Source organism: Monodon monoceros, unplaced genomic scaffold (genome assembly GCF_005190385.1).
Source record: "Monodon monoceros isolate NGI ecotype Baffin Bay Population unplaced genomic scaffold, NGI_Narwhal_1 Super_Scaffold_12, whole genome shotgun sequence".
NCBI lineage: Eukaryota > Metazoa > Chordata > Mammalia > Artiodactyla > Monodontidae > Monodon > Monodon monoceros.
This window is the reverse complement of record NW_021703768.1, coordinates 26,936,625-26,950,791: the sequence shown is the minus strand read 5'-3', so window position 1 is coordinate 26,950,791 and position 14,167 is coordinate 26,936,625. Positions and strand designations below refer to the sequence as shown.

At 41.7% G+C, this 14,167-nt stretch overlaps 2 protein-coding genes across 6 annotated transcripts in view; one reads left to right on the top strand and one right to left on the bottom strand.

The window, feature by feature from the left end:
* Positions 1–8,311, top strand: part of GOLPH3 (golgi phosphoprotein 3) — a 73,793-nt gene extending 65,482 nt beyond the window's left edge. For 3 of the 5 annotated variants that reach the window (XR_003792569.1, XR_003792568.1, XR_003792567.1), the window contains one exon: positions 6,568–8,113. The gene's annotated coding sequence lies outside the window, so the exon portion shown is untranslated. Of the gene's footprint in view, positions 1–500; positions 558–6,567 lie in introns of those variants that run through there. The other 2 variants (XR_003792571.1, XR_003792572.1) reach the window with 2 other exon arrangements.
* PDZD2 (PDZ domain containing 2) overlaps positions 13–14,167 on the bottom strand; it is a 236,946-nt gene continuing 222,791 nt past the window's right edge. The window contains 5 exon segments of the mRNA XM_029215898.1: positions 13–964; positions 6,543–6,677; positions 8,361–8,631; positions 10,423–10,524; positions 13,428–13,545. Of these exon segments, the coding sequence (XP_029071731.1) occupies positions 783–964; positions 6,543–6,677; positions 8,361–8,631; positions 10,423–10,524; positions 13,428–13,545 (808 nt within the window). The 3' untranslated portion in view covers positions 13–782.

Below are 14,167 nucleotides of genomic sequence, written 5' to 3'. Positions count from 1 at the left end.
ATTCAGTACAGTTTATCAGAACTGCATTCCCGTAAAATTGCCTTACGACGTACACTTTTAGATCACGATCAACACTTCACGGTGATCAATAACCACCGAGTTAGTTAAACTATGCAGCCATACGTTGCACGTTACACTCACTAAAAATACCACTTTCTGTATTTTGCTTTTTCATTTTTGGATAATTCCTGAGCTCAGTCTAACCATTAGGTCATAATTGATTTTCTTTTTTCAAGTCTCATTTTCTTTTCAGGATAACATACAGACCCTACCGCTCCTTCCACTGAATGTGCCTAAAAGCATTCTGTCATTTACTTACTTACAAAATTATATAAAACTATAGTCCTTTTTAGTTGTGACACTTGTGTTGCCCCTCAGACTTTGTTAGCCTCCCTAGTTGCCAGGATTGAGTGTGTTGGGAGAGGTGGCTAGAAGGATGCGGAGGTCTCACTAAATGTTTCAAGTGAAGAAGGGCATGCTGCATCTTGTGTCCCCATCAGGAAACATAGAAGGTATCGGGACAGGCACTGGAACAGAGTGAACCCTCCTGGCCTAGGTGATCCAGGCAGAAGGTTTCTGAGTTCAGCTCCATTGCTGCTGCTTCATGTGTAAGTAAAAAACTGGAGAGTTGTTTGTTTTATCGTCCTTGCCACACTAGTGCTTCTGTGTTGTTTCAGGAACCCATTGTTTAAAGAAGTCATTCTGATTTGCTAAAGAAAGAAGGGAACTGAGAAAAGGAGATTCTGATTAATAAAAAAATGTAACAAGCGCAATTAGTGTCACTACCAGTGCTTGTTGCATGAAGAATTCCTGTGCTTTCTAATTACTAACTGCACAGGTCCCTCTGGGACAGACTTCATAATATTCCAGGCATCGAAGTGCATGAGCCCAACCAGGGATTTCCCGTTAATGGCAAGAATTTCATCTCCAGCTTCTATTGTTCCAGCTTGCTCAGCTGCACCACCTGAGAGAATAAATACAGAATAATAGTTTGGTACTTTCGTAATATCCAGAATAAATTCCAGGTAAATGAAAAACTTAAGTGAGAAATAGCTCTAAACCATGTGCCTATATTCTTCGGAGAGGGAAATTTTCTTTAAACAAGACGCACAAAGCAAATACCCAAAAAAGAAATTTGACTACATAAAAAATTCAAATCTGTAACCCCTCTTTCCCCGAAACATAAGCAACTGACTACGGGAAGATATTTTCATTGTATTTAGTCAACAAATAAAATGAAACCTTAGGGTTAATATCTAGCCAAGCTAAAGAACTCCAAATCAATAAAGAACACACCAAAAAAATCCAAATGACCAATAAAGCAAGTTCAACTTCTACTTGTTAACAAGTATAGTCTGATATATCCACATGCTGAGAATGTGATTACCTGCTCAGCAATGACTGTGGAGATTACTTAAATTATCACTTACACAAAATTTAACAGATTTCTACACTACAGCTCTGGGTATGTTAGAGCAAGATTATGAGCTTCGGAAAAAAACACAAGTTTACGCCCTTTTCTATTTACTTTCTTGCACATGCACATCTAAAACAATCGTATTGAAGAAATGCACACTGGCCGTGCAGGCATCTTTCTTTTCATCTTACGGAAGAAAGGACATTAAAAGAGAAAAATTCCCAAGTTTGAAAATAATTTCCTCAGAAATCTTTAATTAGATCTCAAAACACTGAGGAGATAAATCTACTTCGTTCTAAATTCCCGAAAATCACTGTTAAATATTATTTGATATCAATACACATGTAATTATAGTTGATTATAAAGATTGACAAAATAAAAAAATACAGCTGGAAGAAAGTGAGTTCAAATGCAACCCACTCAAGGACAAAAACATTTGATGTTGTTAATGACAGAGGCAGATGCTGTCATCGGAAAAGAGGTGAGCCTTCACCGTTACCAGTCCTACAGTGGGAGCAGAGAGACTGATTTAGTCCCCGTCATTGCTTTCTCAAGATACACATTTTTGGAAGTACCAAAGCACTGTTGTCTGACATGCCCAGTTATACTGCGTTAGCATATTTCCCGTTCTAGGAGTATTACCTAAAGGCCTCAAGCAGATTATGTGAAACGAAAAGAATTTTCTGAGTGTTCATCTGGGTCTGAGGACGTGGGCTTCCAACCAACCCAAACAGGAGGCTGTGAGTTAGGGGAAAGCACGTTGAATACCTGCAGGCAGTCAGACTGGCTTGGGCTTAAGTATGTGACTTCAAGCAAGTTACAGGTTTCCCGAAACCTCAGTTTTCTCATCTGCAAAATGGTGTTAGCCTGTCTCGTTCCCTCACTAGGTTATTACAGGGATCTAATGAGATGAGGCAGATGAAAGTCCTTGATGAACCACTCAGTACTGTTCAGACCAAAGGTAGTGCCAACTTTTGGACTTCTTATACACGAGAGAGAAATAAACTTTTCTTTAAACCATTGTTATTTTGGGTTTTCTATTACATGGGGCCAAGGAGAATCCTAACTAATTTGATCAGGCTATGTCTCTCCATTTATTGAGGTTTTAAGAAAAATTTAGAACACTTTTATCTTTTTTCCAAAAAGGTCTTGCATAGTTTTCCTGTGACACACTCTTAGGTTCCTTACGGTCGTTACTGTGAATTGGTATCATACAGTACTGAATCTGCGTTTAGCCTTTTTTCCCCCGTTCAGCCCTGTTTTTGAACTGGTCCCGGTTAATGGATATAGCTCTAACTTGCTTCTTGAATTGCTATATAGTTTTCCCTTTTATGGATGTGATACATTTTACTCATCATTTTGCTACAGATAGAAATTTAAACTGTTTTATGGCTTCCATTTTAGCAAGCACTGCCAAATTCTTCCCCAGAGAGAGGAACCATTGTTTATACTTCTGCCAGAAAGTATGAGTGTTCTTTCCCTACATCTTGCCAACACATCATATTATGAGATTTCTTATTTATGGCCAACCTGATTTTAAAAAGATGATTCCTAACAGTTATAATTTTCACCCAATAACTAATATAAGTTTGAGTGACCTTCCCTATATTTCTTGACCATTTAGGTTTTAACTTTTTCTATTTTCTATTCATTTCCTTTACCCAGATTTTCTCTTTATTTAGTATTTTTCTTTTTTTCTCAGCCATGCTGTGTGGCTTGTGGGATCTTAGTTCACTGACCAGGGATTGAACCCGTGCCCCCTGCAGTGGAAGCGTGGAGCCCTAACCACTGGACCGCCAGGGAAGTCCCATGTATTTTTCTTACTGAATTATAGTTCTTTATATATCCTGGAATTAGCCTTTTGTTGATTAAATACATTGTAAATATCTTCTAGTCAGTCACTTCGATTTTATTTGTTTATGATATAATTTTTTGCCATACAGAAGTTAAACATTTTACATATGTATTCTTTCACGATGTGTTTTTGTGAAATTTTTTGCCATATAGAAGTTAAACATTTTACATATATATATATATATATATATATATATATATTCTTTCATGATGTGTATTGTGTTATAGGATCCTCCCTATAGGGTTTTAAAATAATGGTTATTGCTGATATATAGGAAATTCTATTGACTTTTTTTTTTTTTTTTTGTATGTTGATTGTGAATTCAGCGATCTTGGTGAGCTATTTATATTGGCTTCACATTTGATTCTCTTAGATTTTTTCAGTCAGGAAGAACATAGAATTTGCCAATAATGATGAATTGTACTCCTATATTTCCAATCTTTATACCTCTTGTCTTTTTCTTGTCTTATTGTATTAACTGATATTCTTGGTAAAATGTTGAATACAAAAACATCTTAAAAGCAGCCCAAACATAGTAAAAAAAATAAAATAAAAACCAAAACATTTTTAAAGTGTTAAAAATTTTTTTTAAAAAGCAGCCCAGATATTAGTAGTGACACTCACTGTTCTACCTGGATGGCTGCCGCTTCACACAAGAGTTTACAAATAACTGTCTACTTCATTTTTCATCAGTAAAATCCCTGACCTTCCAGATAGCTTTAGGGAAATATATTTAATTCACTTATTATTCAAAGAATTTTTTTGTATTAGATTGATGCAGAAATTGAAGATTGCTATACTGCTTTTGGTGTTTGAGCTAAAAGGCACAGGAAACCAAGATAAACAGAAAACCTGTACCTGTACTTAAATTTGTAAGTATGAAATAAAGTAAGATGATGAAATCTTTGGGCAGAGCTCTAAGCCTCTACAAAGAAAGTAGATTTACCAGTCTCCAAAAAGAGTGAAGGGGAGGGATCTGTATAATATTCAGAAAGCCTTGAATGCCTTTTCCGAAGAGTAAATCTGCAGGCCTGCACACAAGGGCACTGGAAATGCTCCTCTGTGGAACAGGTGCTTCTCCGTAGCAATTCTTCCTCTCTATCCATTTATATAGTTTCATGGATTTCTAGCCAGATGCTAGAGACAAAGGCGAGGAAGTTACCCAGGACATTGTCCTTGCTCTGCTGGAAGGAGATCTGGGGGATGCTTATCTCCCTTGGGGCTGCTTCTCCACTTCAGTGCTGCAGATTCCATGGGATTCCGGGCCTGGCCTCCCAGTCTCCACCTGGGCTGCTGCTTTAGCCACCTTCAGTTTCTGGTTTGTTTGTTTGGCTCACAGGCCAGAAAATCCTTTTTAAGCTGTGAGCTTCTTGGCCTGCAGAGGCTGCGTGTCCTGTGACTGATCACAGTGGCGGTGACTCTGGCACCTTTCACTGTGTGTCCTAAACACCTCCATCTTGCTGTCGTAGGCTCAGTCCTCTGAAGGTTATTCCGTTTCCCGGCATTCATGCTGCCAGTCTGATTGTACTGCCTTTGTGAGCAAGCTGCACATTTTCTGTGTGCTTTTTAAGTTCTTTATATTTTGAAACTTGATTGTGATACATCAAGGTTTGGGTTTCTATAAAATTCATCCTGTTTTGCACTTGATGAGAATTTTCAGCCTGAATACTCCTATTGTTTCTCAATAGTCATGACTTCTCCAAATAGTTCCTTTCTCGCGTTCTTTTTTTTTCTTTCTTTTTCTGGCACTCCTCAGTATGTCCTCCTCATTGCTCATCACCCTTTTGTAATTTTTATCTCTTTTTTCCCTTGTGCTGCAGTTTTTATGGTTTCTTCTTTCTTGATTTTTATAAATTCTCTCTTTGTAAGGATTTAGTATACTTTTTAATTCTATTTATTAATTTAAAAATATATTTGACTGCCTTTTTGCCAATGGCTTCTCTGTGTGTGTCTGTTTTAACATATCTGCCTGTTTCTTTTGAATACCCTCTTGTCTTGTTTCATGGCTAATATTCCTGCCTTAATTTTTTAATGGACTTTCTTGTTTACTGTGTCTGTTGGCAATTTCCTCATGTACTTTGTACACTTTGTTTTAGAGCTCTTAAGAGTGCTCTTATAGTCAAACAGTTTCATGCTTGCCTTAACTTGGCTTTCTGTGTTCTACTGCTGTCCAGTTAACATGTATAGGGTTTTCCCTTTACCCTGGTACCATGAGTCTAGATATCACACACAGCAGAGGCCTGGCTCCTGATTTGTGCCTGTCCTCTGCTTGCCCCAGGGATCGTGAGCAAACAGCCTGTTTCTGGCTGCCACCCATTTACAGTTAGAGTGTGTGCTAGACTGGAAGAAAGTAGACGGGAGCCGTAGATATCATTGGACTAGTTGGCAGATACGAAATCTCTTTATACACTTGAATAATTCATTTTATGATATTGGACAGTTCCCAAAAATCTCCTCAGCTGAATTATATTAACAATATCAGTATATATGTATATGTTTTAATACTAACAATATTATAAATATATATTGAATATATGAAACAATATTATAGCATAATAAAATATTACATATAATAGGATAATCAGCATGTATGTATATATATAAATATATCATTAGTATAATATAATTGCTCAGCTTAGGGACCTGAAGAGATAATTTTGAGAACGGTCCAAGATCATAAAATGCATTATTTAAGTTCATGAAGAGACCTCATATCTACCAACTATTTCAGTGTATCTACTGCTCCCATATTACTTTCTTGAAATCCAGTATTTGCAATTTTAAGTGAATATGACCTTGACCAATGTTAAGTACCCCTGACTGGCAATTCTGATGGCATTACTTAGCTTGCTGTGTTCACATCCATAACAGCTAATCGTAAGTAAGAACACGAAGACAGGAGCATGGAGTTAGGGGATACAGTACCTGAGGTTGGGGGCAGTCTCTGGAGCCTGGGTTCAAGCCTGATTCTGCCACTTAATCTGTGTGACCTTAGGTGCCTGCATAACTCCCCTGTGGCTCAGTTTCTTCTCTTGTAAGACAGGGATGATAATAACAGTACCCATCCTATAGAACTGTCATGTGGATGACATGCGTTAAAACGTGTAAAATGCTCACAACAGGGCTGACACACAGTAAACCCTGTATGTCACAGAGCATTAAACACATTTCAGAATTTTTAAAACAAATTTGATTTCCAAATGGAAGGCACTGACATACACAGAGAGAAAACTGGTACTAGGCAGCAGATTGGGGTTTCTAAAACATTACCTTTGTACACTCTTTTAATGAACAGGGGCCCATCTCCAGACATAGACGATTTCCCTCCATCCAGACTCAGTCCCAGCCCAGCCGAGGTCTTCAGCACTTCAACACACAGAGCCTCGTGTGCACCTGTGCTTCTCCCTGCAGCGACAGTGTTCGTAAGGATGATGATGACAGGGAACCGCAGCCCCTCCTGCCCGGTGCCCCCAAGTGTGTTCCCCCGGCACCCTCGAGTCCCGTCTACCTTGAAGTGCTGATAACGACATCTGAGACCAACTTTAGGGTTACTCTCCCAAATCTAGAGCTGTGTTCCTGCTGTCCCTTGCCCCCCTAAGCACTTTCTGCAAGCACAGAGAAGGCATTTATGCCCAAGCAGAAATCCCCAGAAGCCAAACTGCTCTTGTCACCCCCAGATAGTCGGTGCACATCTCAGTGAAGACTGAAGTCGCGCTTGGGGAATCAGATTTGATTTCCTGCCAACCTTGGCAGCCGACGACAGCAGAGCATCACAGCCTGGTACTGACAACCTGCAACACCCAAATGCCAGGCCTCACATGAGACATGGAGCTTCCTTCCTTCCCCTTCTGCTCCTGTGAGGGGTACCCCTGCCTCTGGCTGGCTGGCTGCATCACACACTAGCTGCCTTCATTGCCATCTCCCGGCTCCACTGTGGGAAGAGCGTTTCCTTGGTGATGCCTGCTTCATAGCAACCAGCCTGTGCCTACTGTGTGTGCTAGTGTGGAGAGGCTGGGCTGGGGTCTATCTTGGGCGTCTGCGTAGGGATTTTAAACTTGCCTTTTGTTTCCCTTACTTGCTTGCTGTATCAGTGAAGGATGTCTGAGTCGAGTGGAAAGGGCACTTAATTGCTTGGGAGGCAGGGGAAGGACCACAAACAGATTAAACTGTCCACTTGGGGTTGAGGCCAAGCCAGAATCACTGCCTTTGAATGGGGAACCTTAAGAAGACATGGATGCTGGTCCCCCCATCCCAACCACCCACACCCCTCAGAGTTTGACTTAATTGAGCTGGAGGATTTCCTGGGGATCAGGATTTTTAAAAGCTTCCCAGGTGCCTCTAACATCAAGCCTACTGCACCAAGCCCCAAGTGGGCTGCTTTCAGTGCATGTTAAGGCATAATCGCGTAGGATCTGCTAGAGCCCCGGGCAGGGGGATCTTAAGGAATAGAAATACGAAGAAATAAGTTTAAGCCCCGAATGTGCTTTGCAATCTGATAACTTTGTAGAGGTTGGTTCAAGGCCAGATGCCCTGAAGGTGCCACAGGAACACTTAATGATTATCAATTTCGGGATAGTCTTCCATATCTGAGTTCCTGAGCCTTAAAAACTCTGAAAGCTGTTAGGACTAAGTGCCCAGTGGTTTCCTTTGACAGGTTACGTTTCCAGGATCCCACCGAAAATACACCAAAGAGGGAATTCCCTGGCGGTGCTGTGGTTAAGACTCAGCGCTTTCACTGCCAGGGCCTGGGTTCAACCCCTGGTCGGGGAACTAAGATCCCACAAGCCGCGTGGCCCAAAAAAAAAAAAAGAAAAAAGAAAAAAAAAACAAACCACCAAACAGTTGAGACAGTGCAAGGGCAAAGGTGAGCATGACAAGGTCTGATAAATAAGGTATTTCCCTGTACTGGGAAGGGCTTTAGCTTTCTAGAAGAATGAGAGCAAGACGACGGAGCAGAGGGAAGACTGAGAACACCCCCAACACTCGTGGACGCATCTGGACAAGAAGAGTTTCTCATTTGTTCCATGGAATCAGTGCCATTCTCAGTAAAGTCATTACAAATAGCTCAGGCCCCTGCTGGTACCTTACCTGTTCCAGGCTCCAGGGGGCTGGGCTTTCTGGACAGCAAGCCCTTCCCATTGGCCATGGGAGGCTCCTGCCTGATGGAGGGCCTGGGCCGGTCACTCCCTTTCTTGATGACCACGAGGACATCTCTGTACAGCTGTGCCTGGTGCAGAACCCTCAGGACATCCCCGTGGGCTAAGCCAGCCAATGAGGCGCCGTTGACTGACAGAAGGAAATCCCCTCGGCTCATGGTCCCTTCCTGAGAAGCTGCCCCCTGAGAAAACACCCTGTGGATCTGGGACAGGAGAGGACAAAAGCCAAGTTCATTTATGACCTCCAGTAAAAGCAAAAGGACAAATTTGTAGTAAAGGAACTATCTAATGGCAAGTTTTCTAAATCATACACACACTTGGTTTATCAAAAACATTCCGTGTGGCCTTCCCTGGTGGCGCACTGGTTGAGAGTCTGCCTGCCGATGCAGGGGACACGGGTTCGTGCCCCGGTCCGGGAAGATCCCACATGCCGCGGAGTGGCTGGGCCCGTGAGCCATGGCCTCTGAGCCTGTGCGTCCGGAGCCTGTGCTCCGCAACGGGAGAGGCCACAACAGTGAGAGGCCCGCGTACCGCAAAAAAACAAAACATTCCATGTGAGGAATGGGATTAAAAATGTCAGTACCAGCACCTCAACACATTTTTACTCTATTCTTCCTAGCATCTCAAATGTGTCTGGCACTCCACGGGGCCATAAGAGTAGAAAGATGAACAGGACCTGGTTTCATCCAAGGAAGGTGGCCTCCCTAGTGATTTCAAAGGCCTTTGAGTGATATAAAATTTTAAGTTTTTGATCTTGAGAAAGAAGTGATTTATAAGCAAATGCAAGTTTTGGTCCGTTAGTTCTAATGTCCTTCCAATGCTTAAACCAATAAAATGTTTAGTTGACTATGAGGATATAGGCAACTGTGTTTATATGTATCATCTTAAAGGTCACTCGCTATGTGTTAAAAGTGAGTCTCTTAATGCAAATCAAAACCACGATGAGGTATCATCTCACACCAGTCAGAATGGCCATCATCAAAAAATCTACAAACAATCAATGCTGGAGAGGGTGTGGAGAAAAGGGAACCCTCTTGCACTGTTGGTGGGAATGCAAATTGATACAGCCACTATGGAGAACAGTATGGAGGTTCCTTAAAGAACTAAAAATAGAACTACCATATGACTGAGCAGTCCCACTACTGGGCATGTATCCTGAGAAAACCACAATTCAAAAAGAGTCACGTACCACAATGTTCATTGCAGCTCTATTTACAATAGCCAGGACATGGAAGCAACCTAAGTGTCCATCAGCAGATGAATGGATAAAGAAGATGTGGCTCATATATGCAATGGAATATTACTCAGCCATGAAAAGAAACGAAATTGAGTTATTTGTAGTGAGGTGGATGGACCTAGAGTCTGTCATACAGAGTGAAGTAAGTCAGAAAGAGAAAAGCAAATACCGTATGCTGACACATATATATGGAATCTAAAAAAAAAAGGTCATGAAGAACCTAGGGGCAGGACGGGAATAAAGGTGTAGACCTACTAGAAAATGGACTTGAGGACACGGGGAGGGGGAAGGGTAAGCTGGGATGAAGTGAGAGAGTAGCATGGACACGTATACACTACCAAATGTAAAATAAATAGCTAGTAGGAAACAGCCACATAGCACAGGGACATCAGCTCGGTGCTTTGTGACCACCTAAGAGGGGTGGGATAGGGAGGGTGGGAGAGAGATGCAAGAGGAGGGAGATATGGGGATATATGTATATGCATAGCTGATTCACTTTGTTATAAAGCAGAAACTAACACACCATTGTAAAGCAATTATACCCCAATAAAGATGTTAAAAAAAAAACACACACTGTGTCTCTTTGTCAATGATAACGTTATGTACTAGTTTTTTCCCCACTTTTCTATTTTTGTTTTGGTGGCAGGGAACAGACACCAGCGTTCTTTGAACCCACTGACATGAATTCTGTCCTGATCAAATTCTGAGGCTGCTTCAGGAGTGACTCTTCCGACAGCATCTCGACATTGTCACTTACCACAATTGATTTTGGCTCCACATCTGTCCCTCCTGTCACACTGAATCCCAGACCTGAGCCTTCTTTTTTATTCAAGACTATGAAGTAAATATCTTCTTTATTCTAGTGAAAAGAAACAGAAACAAGTATATTCCTTGTGCCAGAGTAAGGAAGTTCTGATGTCAATCCTCCCACAGTATTGCAGAGCTTGTCACCACTAACCCCAGTGGTTCCTTAGGCACTTCCACACAATACTGGAAGCAGAGGGGCCATCATGAATATCCTGCATTCCTCCTGGGTGGTGCTTATGTGGAGTTTTGAGGGTCCATCCTGTAGCTCTAGAACCACCAAGAAGGTCATATGAACCAGGATAGTGGCAGGCACACGGGACACTTTAGAAGTCATTCTCGGCACCAGACTGTGTGTTCCCAAATCTGATCATAGCACATAATTCAATCATGAAGGGACTTCTTTACAATTTTCTAAGTCTACAATTGAGCAAAGCCCATGTTGTCAGCAGGAGAGAGAAGTATAGGTGCCAAGAGACAGGACAAGAGCACATTGAGGCCGTAAGTTTTACGTCCCCCCTTCCACCATGTTCAGCTTATTGGATTTTCGGTGCAATTAATGAACTGGTCGTCATAAAACACAAAGTATGCTGAAAAATAGACAGTACATTAAAACAATGTGTCAACTTATATTGAGACTAGAACATTCTTAGTAAGTAACAAAAGACTGTCCTGTGTTCCAAGCATCAATCAAAAGATTGATGCTTGGAATAAAAGCATTTAACTAAATGCTTAAAAAGATTTTAGAATTAAAAAAAATTACCTGGGCTAATTATTCTGAATTTGGACTTCCTTCACACACCTGCTAGATAAGATTCAGCCTCATTTTAAAGACCTGCATTGCTAGGTTTCCCATGAAGTGATTTATAATCCATCAATTCAAGGTGTTCTCAGACATGGTGACAGAAAAAGAATCTAATAATAACCCTCCAGGATTGCTCTGACAGAGAGAGAAAGTGAAAATGTTGGAAGAGAAAACCACCTCTGTATTGTGCTGGGGAAATAAACCAATATTTAAAATAAACAATGTTTAGTCCTATTAAGTCCTAAAGAGTAATCCCAAGCATTTCACACCTCTAAAGAAGTTCACTCAAACCAAAGCTCCATGTGCTAACACTAGAATATCCTGCAGAACTTTGGGGGGCTGGGATTTTGACTTCATGGGCAAGTCCAAGTATATACATGCTCAGACACTGTTCACTGGAGAGAAGAATGATGACTACGCTTTCTCACAAAAACAGGAACATGTGGTCTGGGAAATGATCTCTCTGTAGCTTCTGGGAAGTTTGATGCTGAAAGAAATACTTCTCAGATATTTAAATGCCTTATTGGAGCAAAGACAGTATTTGAAAATGAGACTCTACTGCATTCTAGGACATATCACCAAAATTCTAATTTATTCAAATCCTTTTTCCAGTTGTGTTTGAGGATACAAGTCTGCTAGAGGCTGATTGCTAGGGCAAGTGTTGCCTCTTTGAGAAACTTAATTAGCACAGCATCAGGGAAGCTAAAAGCACCTCAAGAGCTCTCCAAGGTTTGGGCGTGTTGAAGTCAGAAGACCAGGGCTGTTTCCTGACTAATCTCTCACAGCACCTCCAGAGGTCACAGGAAGTCACTGTGTGCAGGGTCATTTTCAACACCTACAGACCATACTCTTTGGAAAAAAGCCAGGCAGGAAAGTTCTGAATATGGCAGAGAGAGATCTCTACTCACAGCTCCTCTCTGAAATTAACTGAAGACAATAAGAAAAAGATAAAAGAAAGCTGCATTCTGATCAAAGTAGGAATAATCTTCAACACCTGCTGGTGGTGAATATGGAACCAGGTTGAGGGGGTGAGGGAGGCCCAGAAGATGACCGCAGGGTGGCGCTCAGCGCCCTGTGCACACAAAAAGTCTCCGCTTTGTCTGTGGTCCCTGACAGTGTGCCTCTCCCTTGTGAGGCTGATTGAGACTTTTTGGTTTTCACCTCATGTCTAACACTGTAAAATGTCTGGAGCAAAGAGCCTGGCAAAGTGTGAACCCACTGAGCCACCTTGACTCAAAATCCCAGAGTAAGGTTTTCATGCTTTGTAACAGAAAGGTTTTCATGCTTTGTCCTGAAAGTAAAAAACGCAGTATGTCTCAAGCTGTTTCCTAACTTCACAGACCCAAACCAGGGGCCGAGAATCCAAAGGCAGTGGAAGCTAAAAGGAACTGGTCTCTATTCCATCCCATCTCCTCTCCATTCTGGCTCATCCCGTATTAGATGCCAATGTCACAGCCCTTCTGGATAATATTAGAATTTCTGGAACAGTGTTCTCGGGTGATATCTGTGACCCAGGTACATTACCACTCAAGAAGAACTGTTCATGTTTGCTTTTCTTCTCTGGACAGAAAATATTCATATATTAAGGTTCAAATCTCAGTGAACAGTTCTGAGAAATTAATGTGCTTCAGGGTTAGATATGGACCATGGTTTCTTTTGTTGTTGTTTACTGTCACATCCAATTTACTGAAAAATTTTACTTGTAATGACTAGTCAGCTTCTTTGAAGCTCTTACACTTAGGGCTGGGGTAGGGCTACACAGCCGTTAAGTCTCATTTCCCCAGCAGGTGGCTCCCTTGACAGGTAGTTTATGTCCAGTTAGGTGGACAAAGGTACTTGGTACTTGTGCCCTTCCCTGACAGTTCCAGGATGCCTCGTCCTATCCGGAGGACTCACTGCAGACAAACTCCAGGTGCGGGGGGTGGGTAGGGAAGATGGTAACTCGCTGCTGAGGAATTAAAACACCAATCTGGCACCTAAAAATTCAAGACAAGCAAGCTACAAGCAAGTGAGACAGAAGTCAGGCTGAGCTGTAGGACTCGCTACACAGCCCTCGGAGAAGGGCCCTCCCGGGCCCTCTGAGCCCGTGGCACACCCCTGAGCACCGAGGTGGCAGCGGTCCCCTCTTCCTGTGTTTTCTGTATTTCACTCACCTCTGATTGTGCTTTCGCTTCCTGAATGAGAGCTAGGACAGTAGATTTTGACCCCGCTGATGACAGAACAGACTGCAGTCTTTGCTGATCCCCCGCTGAGACCAGGAGTTGATGCAAACTAAATAATATATATTTGAAGAACATTAAAGAAAAAAGCAGTTTCTCCATTTTGCTAGGATGCATTTAGAATGATCTTTCTACCATATTGCAGGTATTTTCTGATTTTCACCCTCTCTTTTGGTCGTAACTCCCACTCCAAACTGCTTGAAGAATTCTGAATGTTGAACAGGAATTTCATTCACTGCTGATAGCAGTGGGAATTCCTATGGATTTTGGGATCCCTCCAAGATGTTAGGAGACCAATGCCAGAGTTTAACAGATAATTTCAGACATATTAAATATTCTGTAGGCTCCAGCGAAATATTTTAAAACATATTAGAAATTTCCCGTTTGACTCCAGTCACCCTCAAAGGCCCCGATTCTCCCCTGAGCGTCGGCTTTCCCTGTCCAACCATCTCTCTCTCTCTCTCTCTCTCTCTATCTCTCTCTCTCTCCACTTTTGTATAAGTGCCCTAGCCTATAGAAGCCTCTTTTTAGAGCAATATTTTGGCAAACACTTTTCCCTGCAGGCACTGTATTTTCCCAATAATGATATTAAAACCAAAATTGGAGGCTGGAATAGAAAAGGGACGTTAGTGGAATTTATTCAGTGAAATCTGAATAAAGTCTGTTGTTTAGCT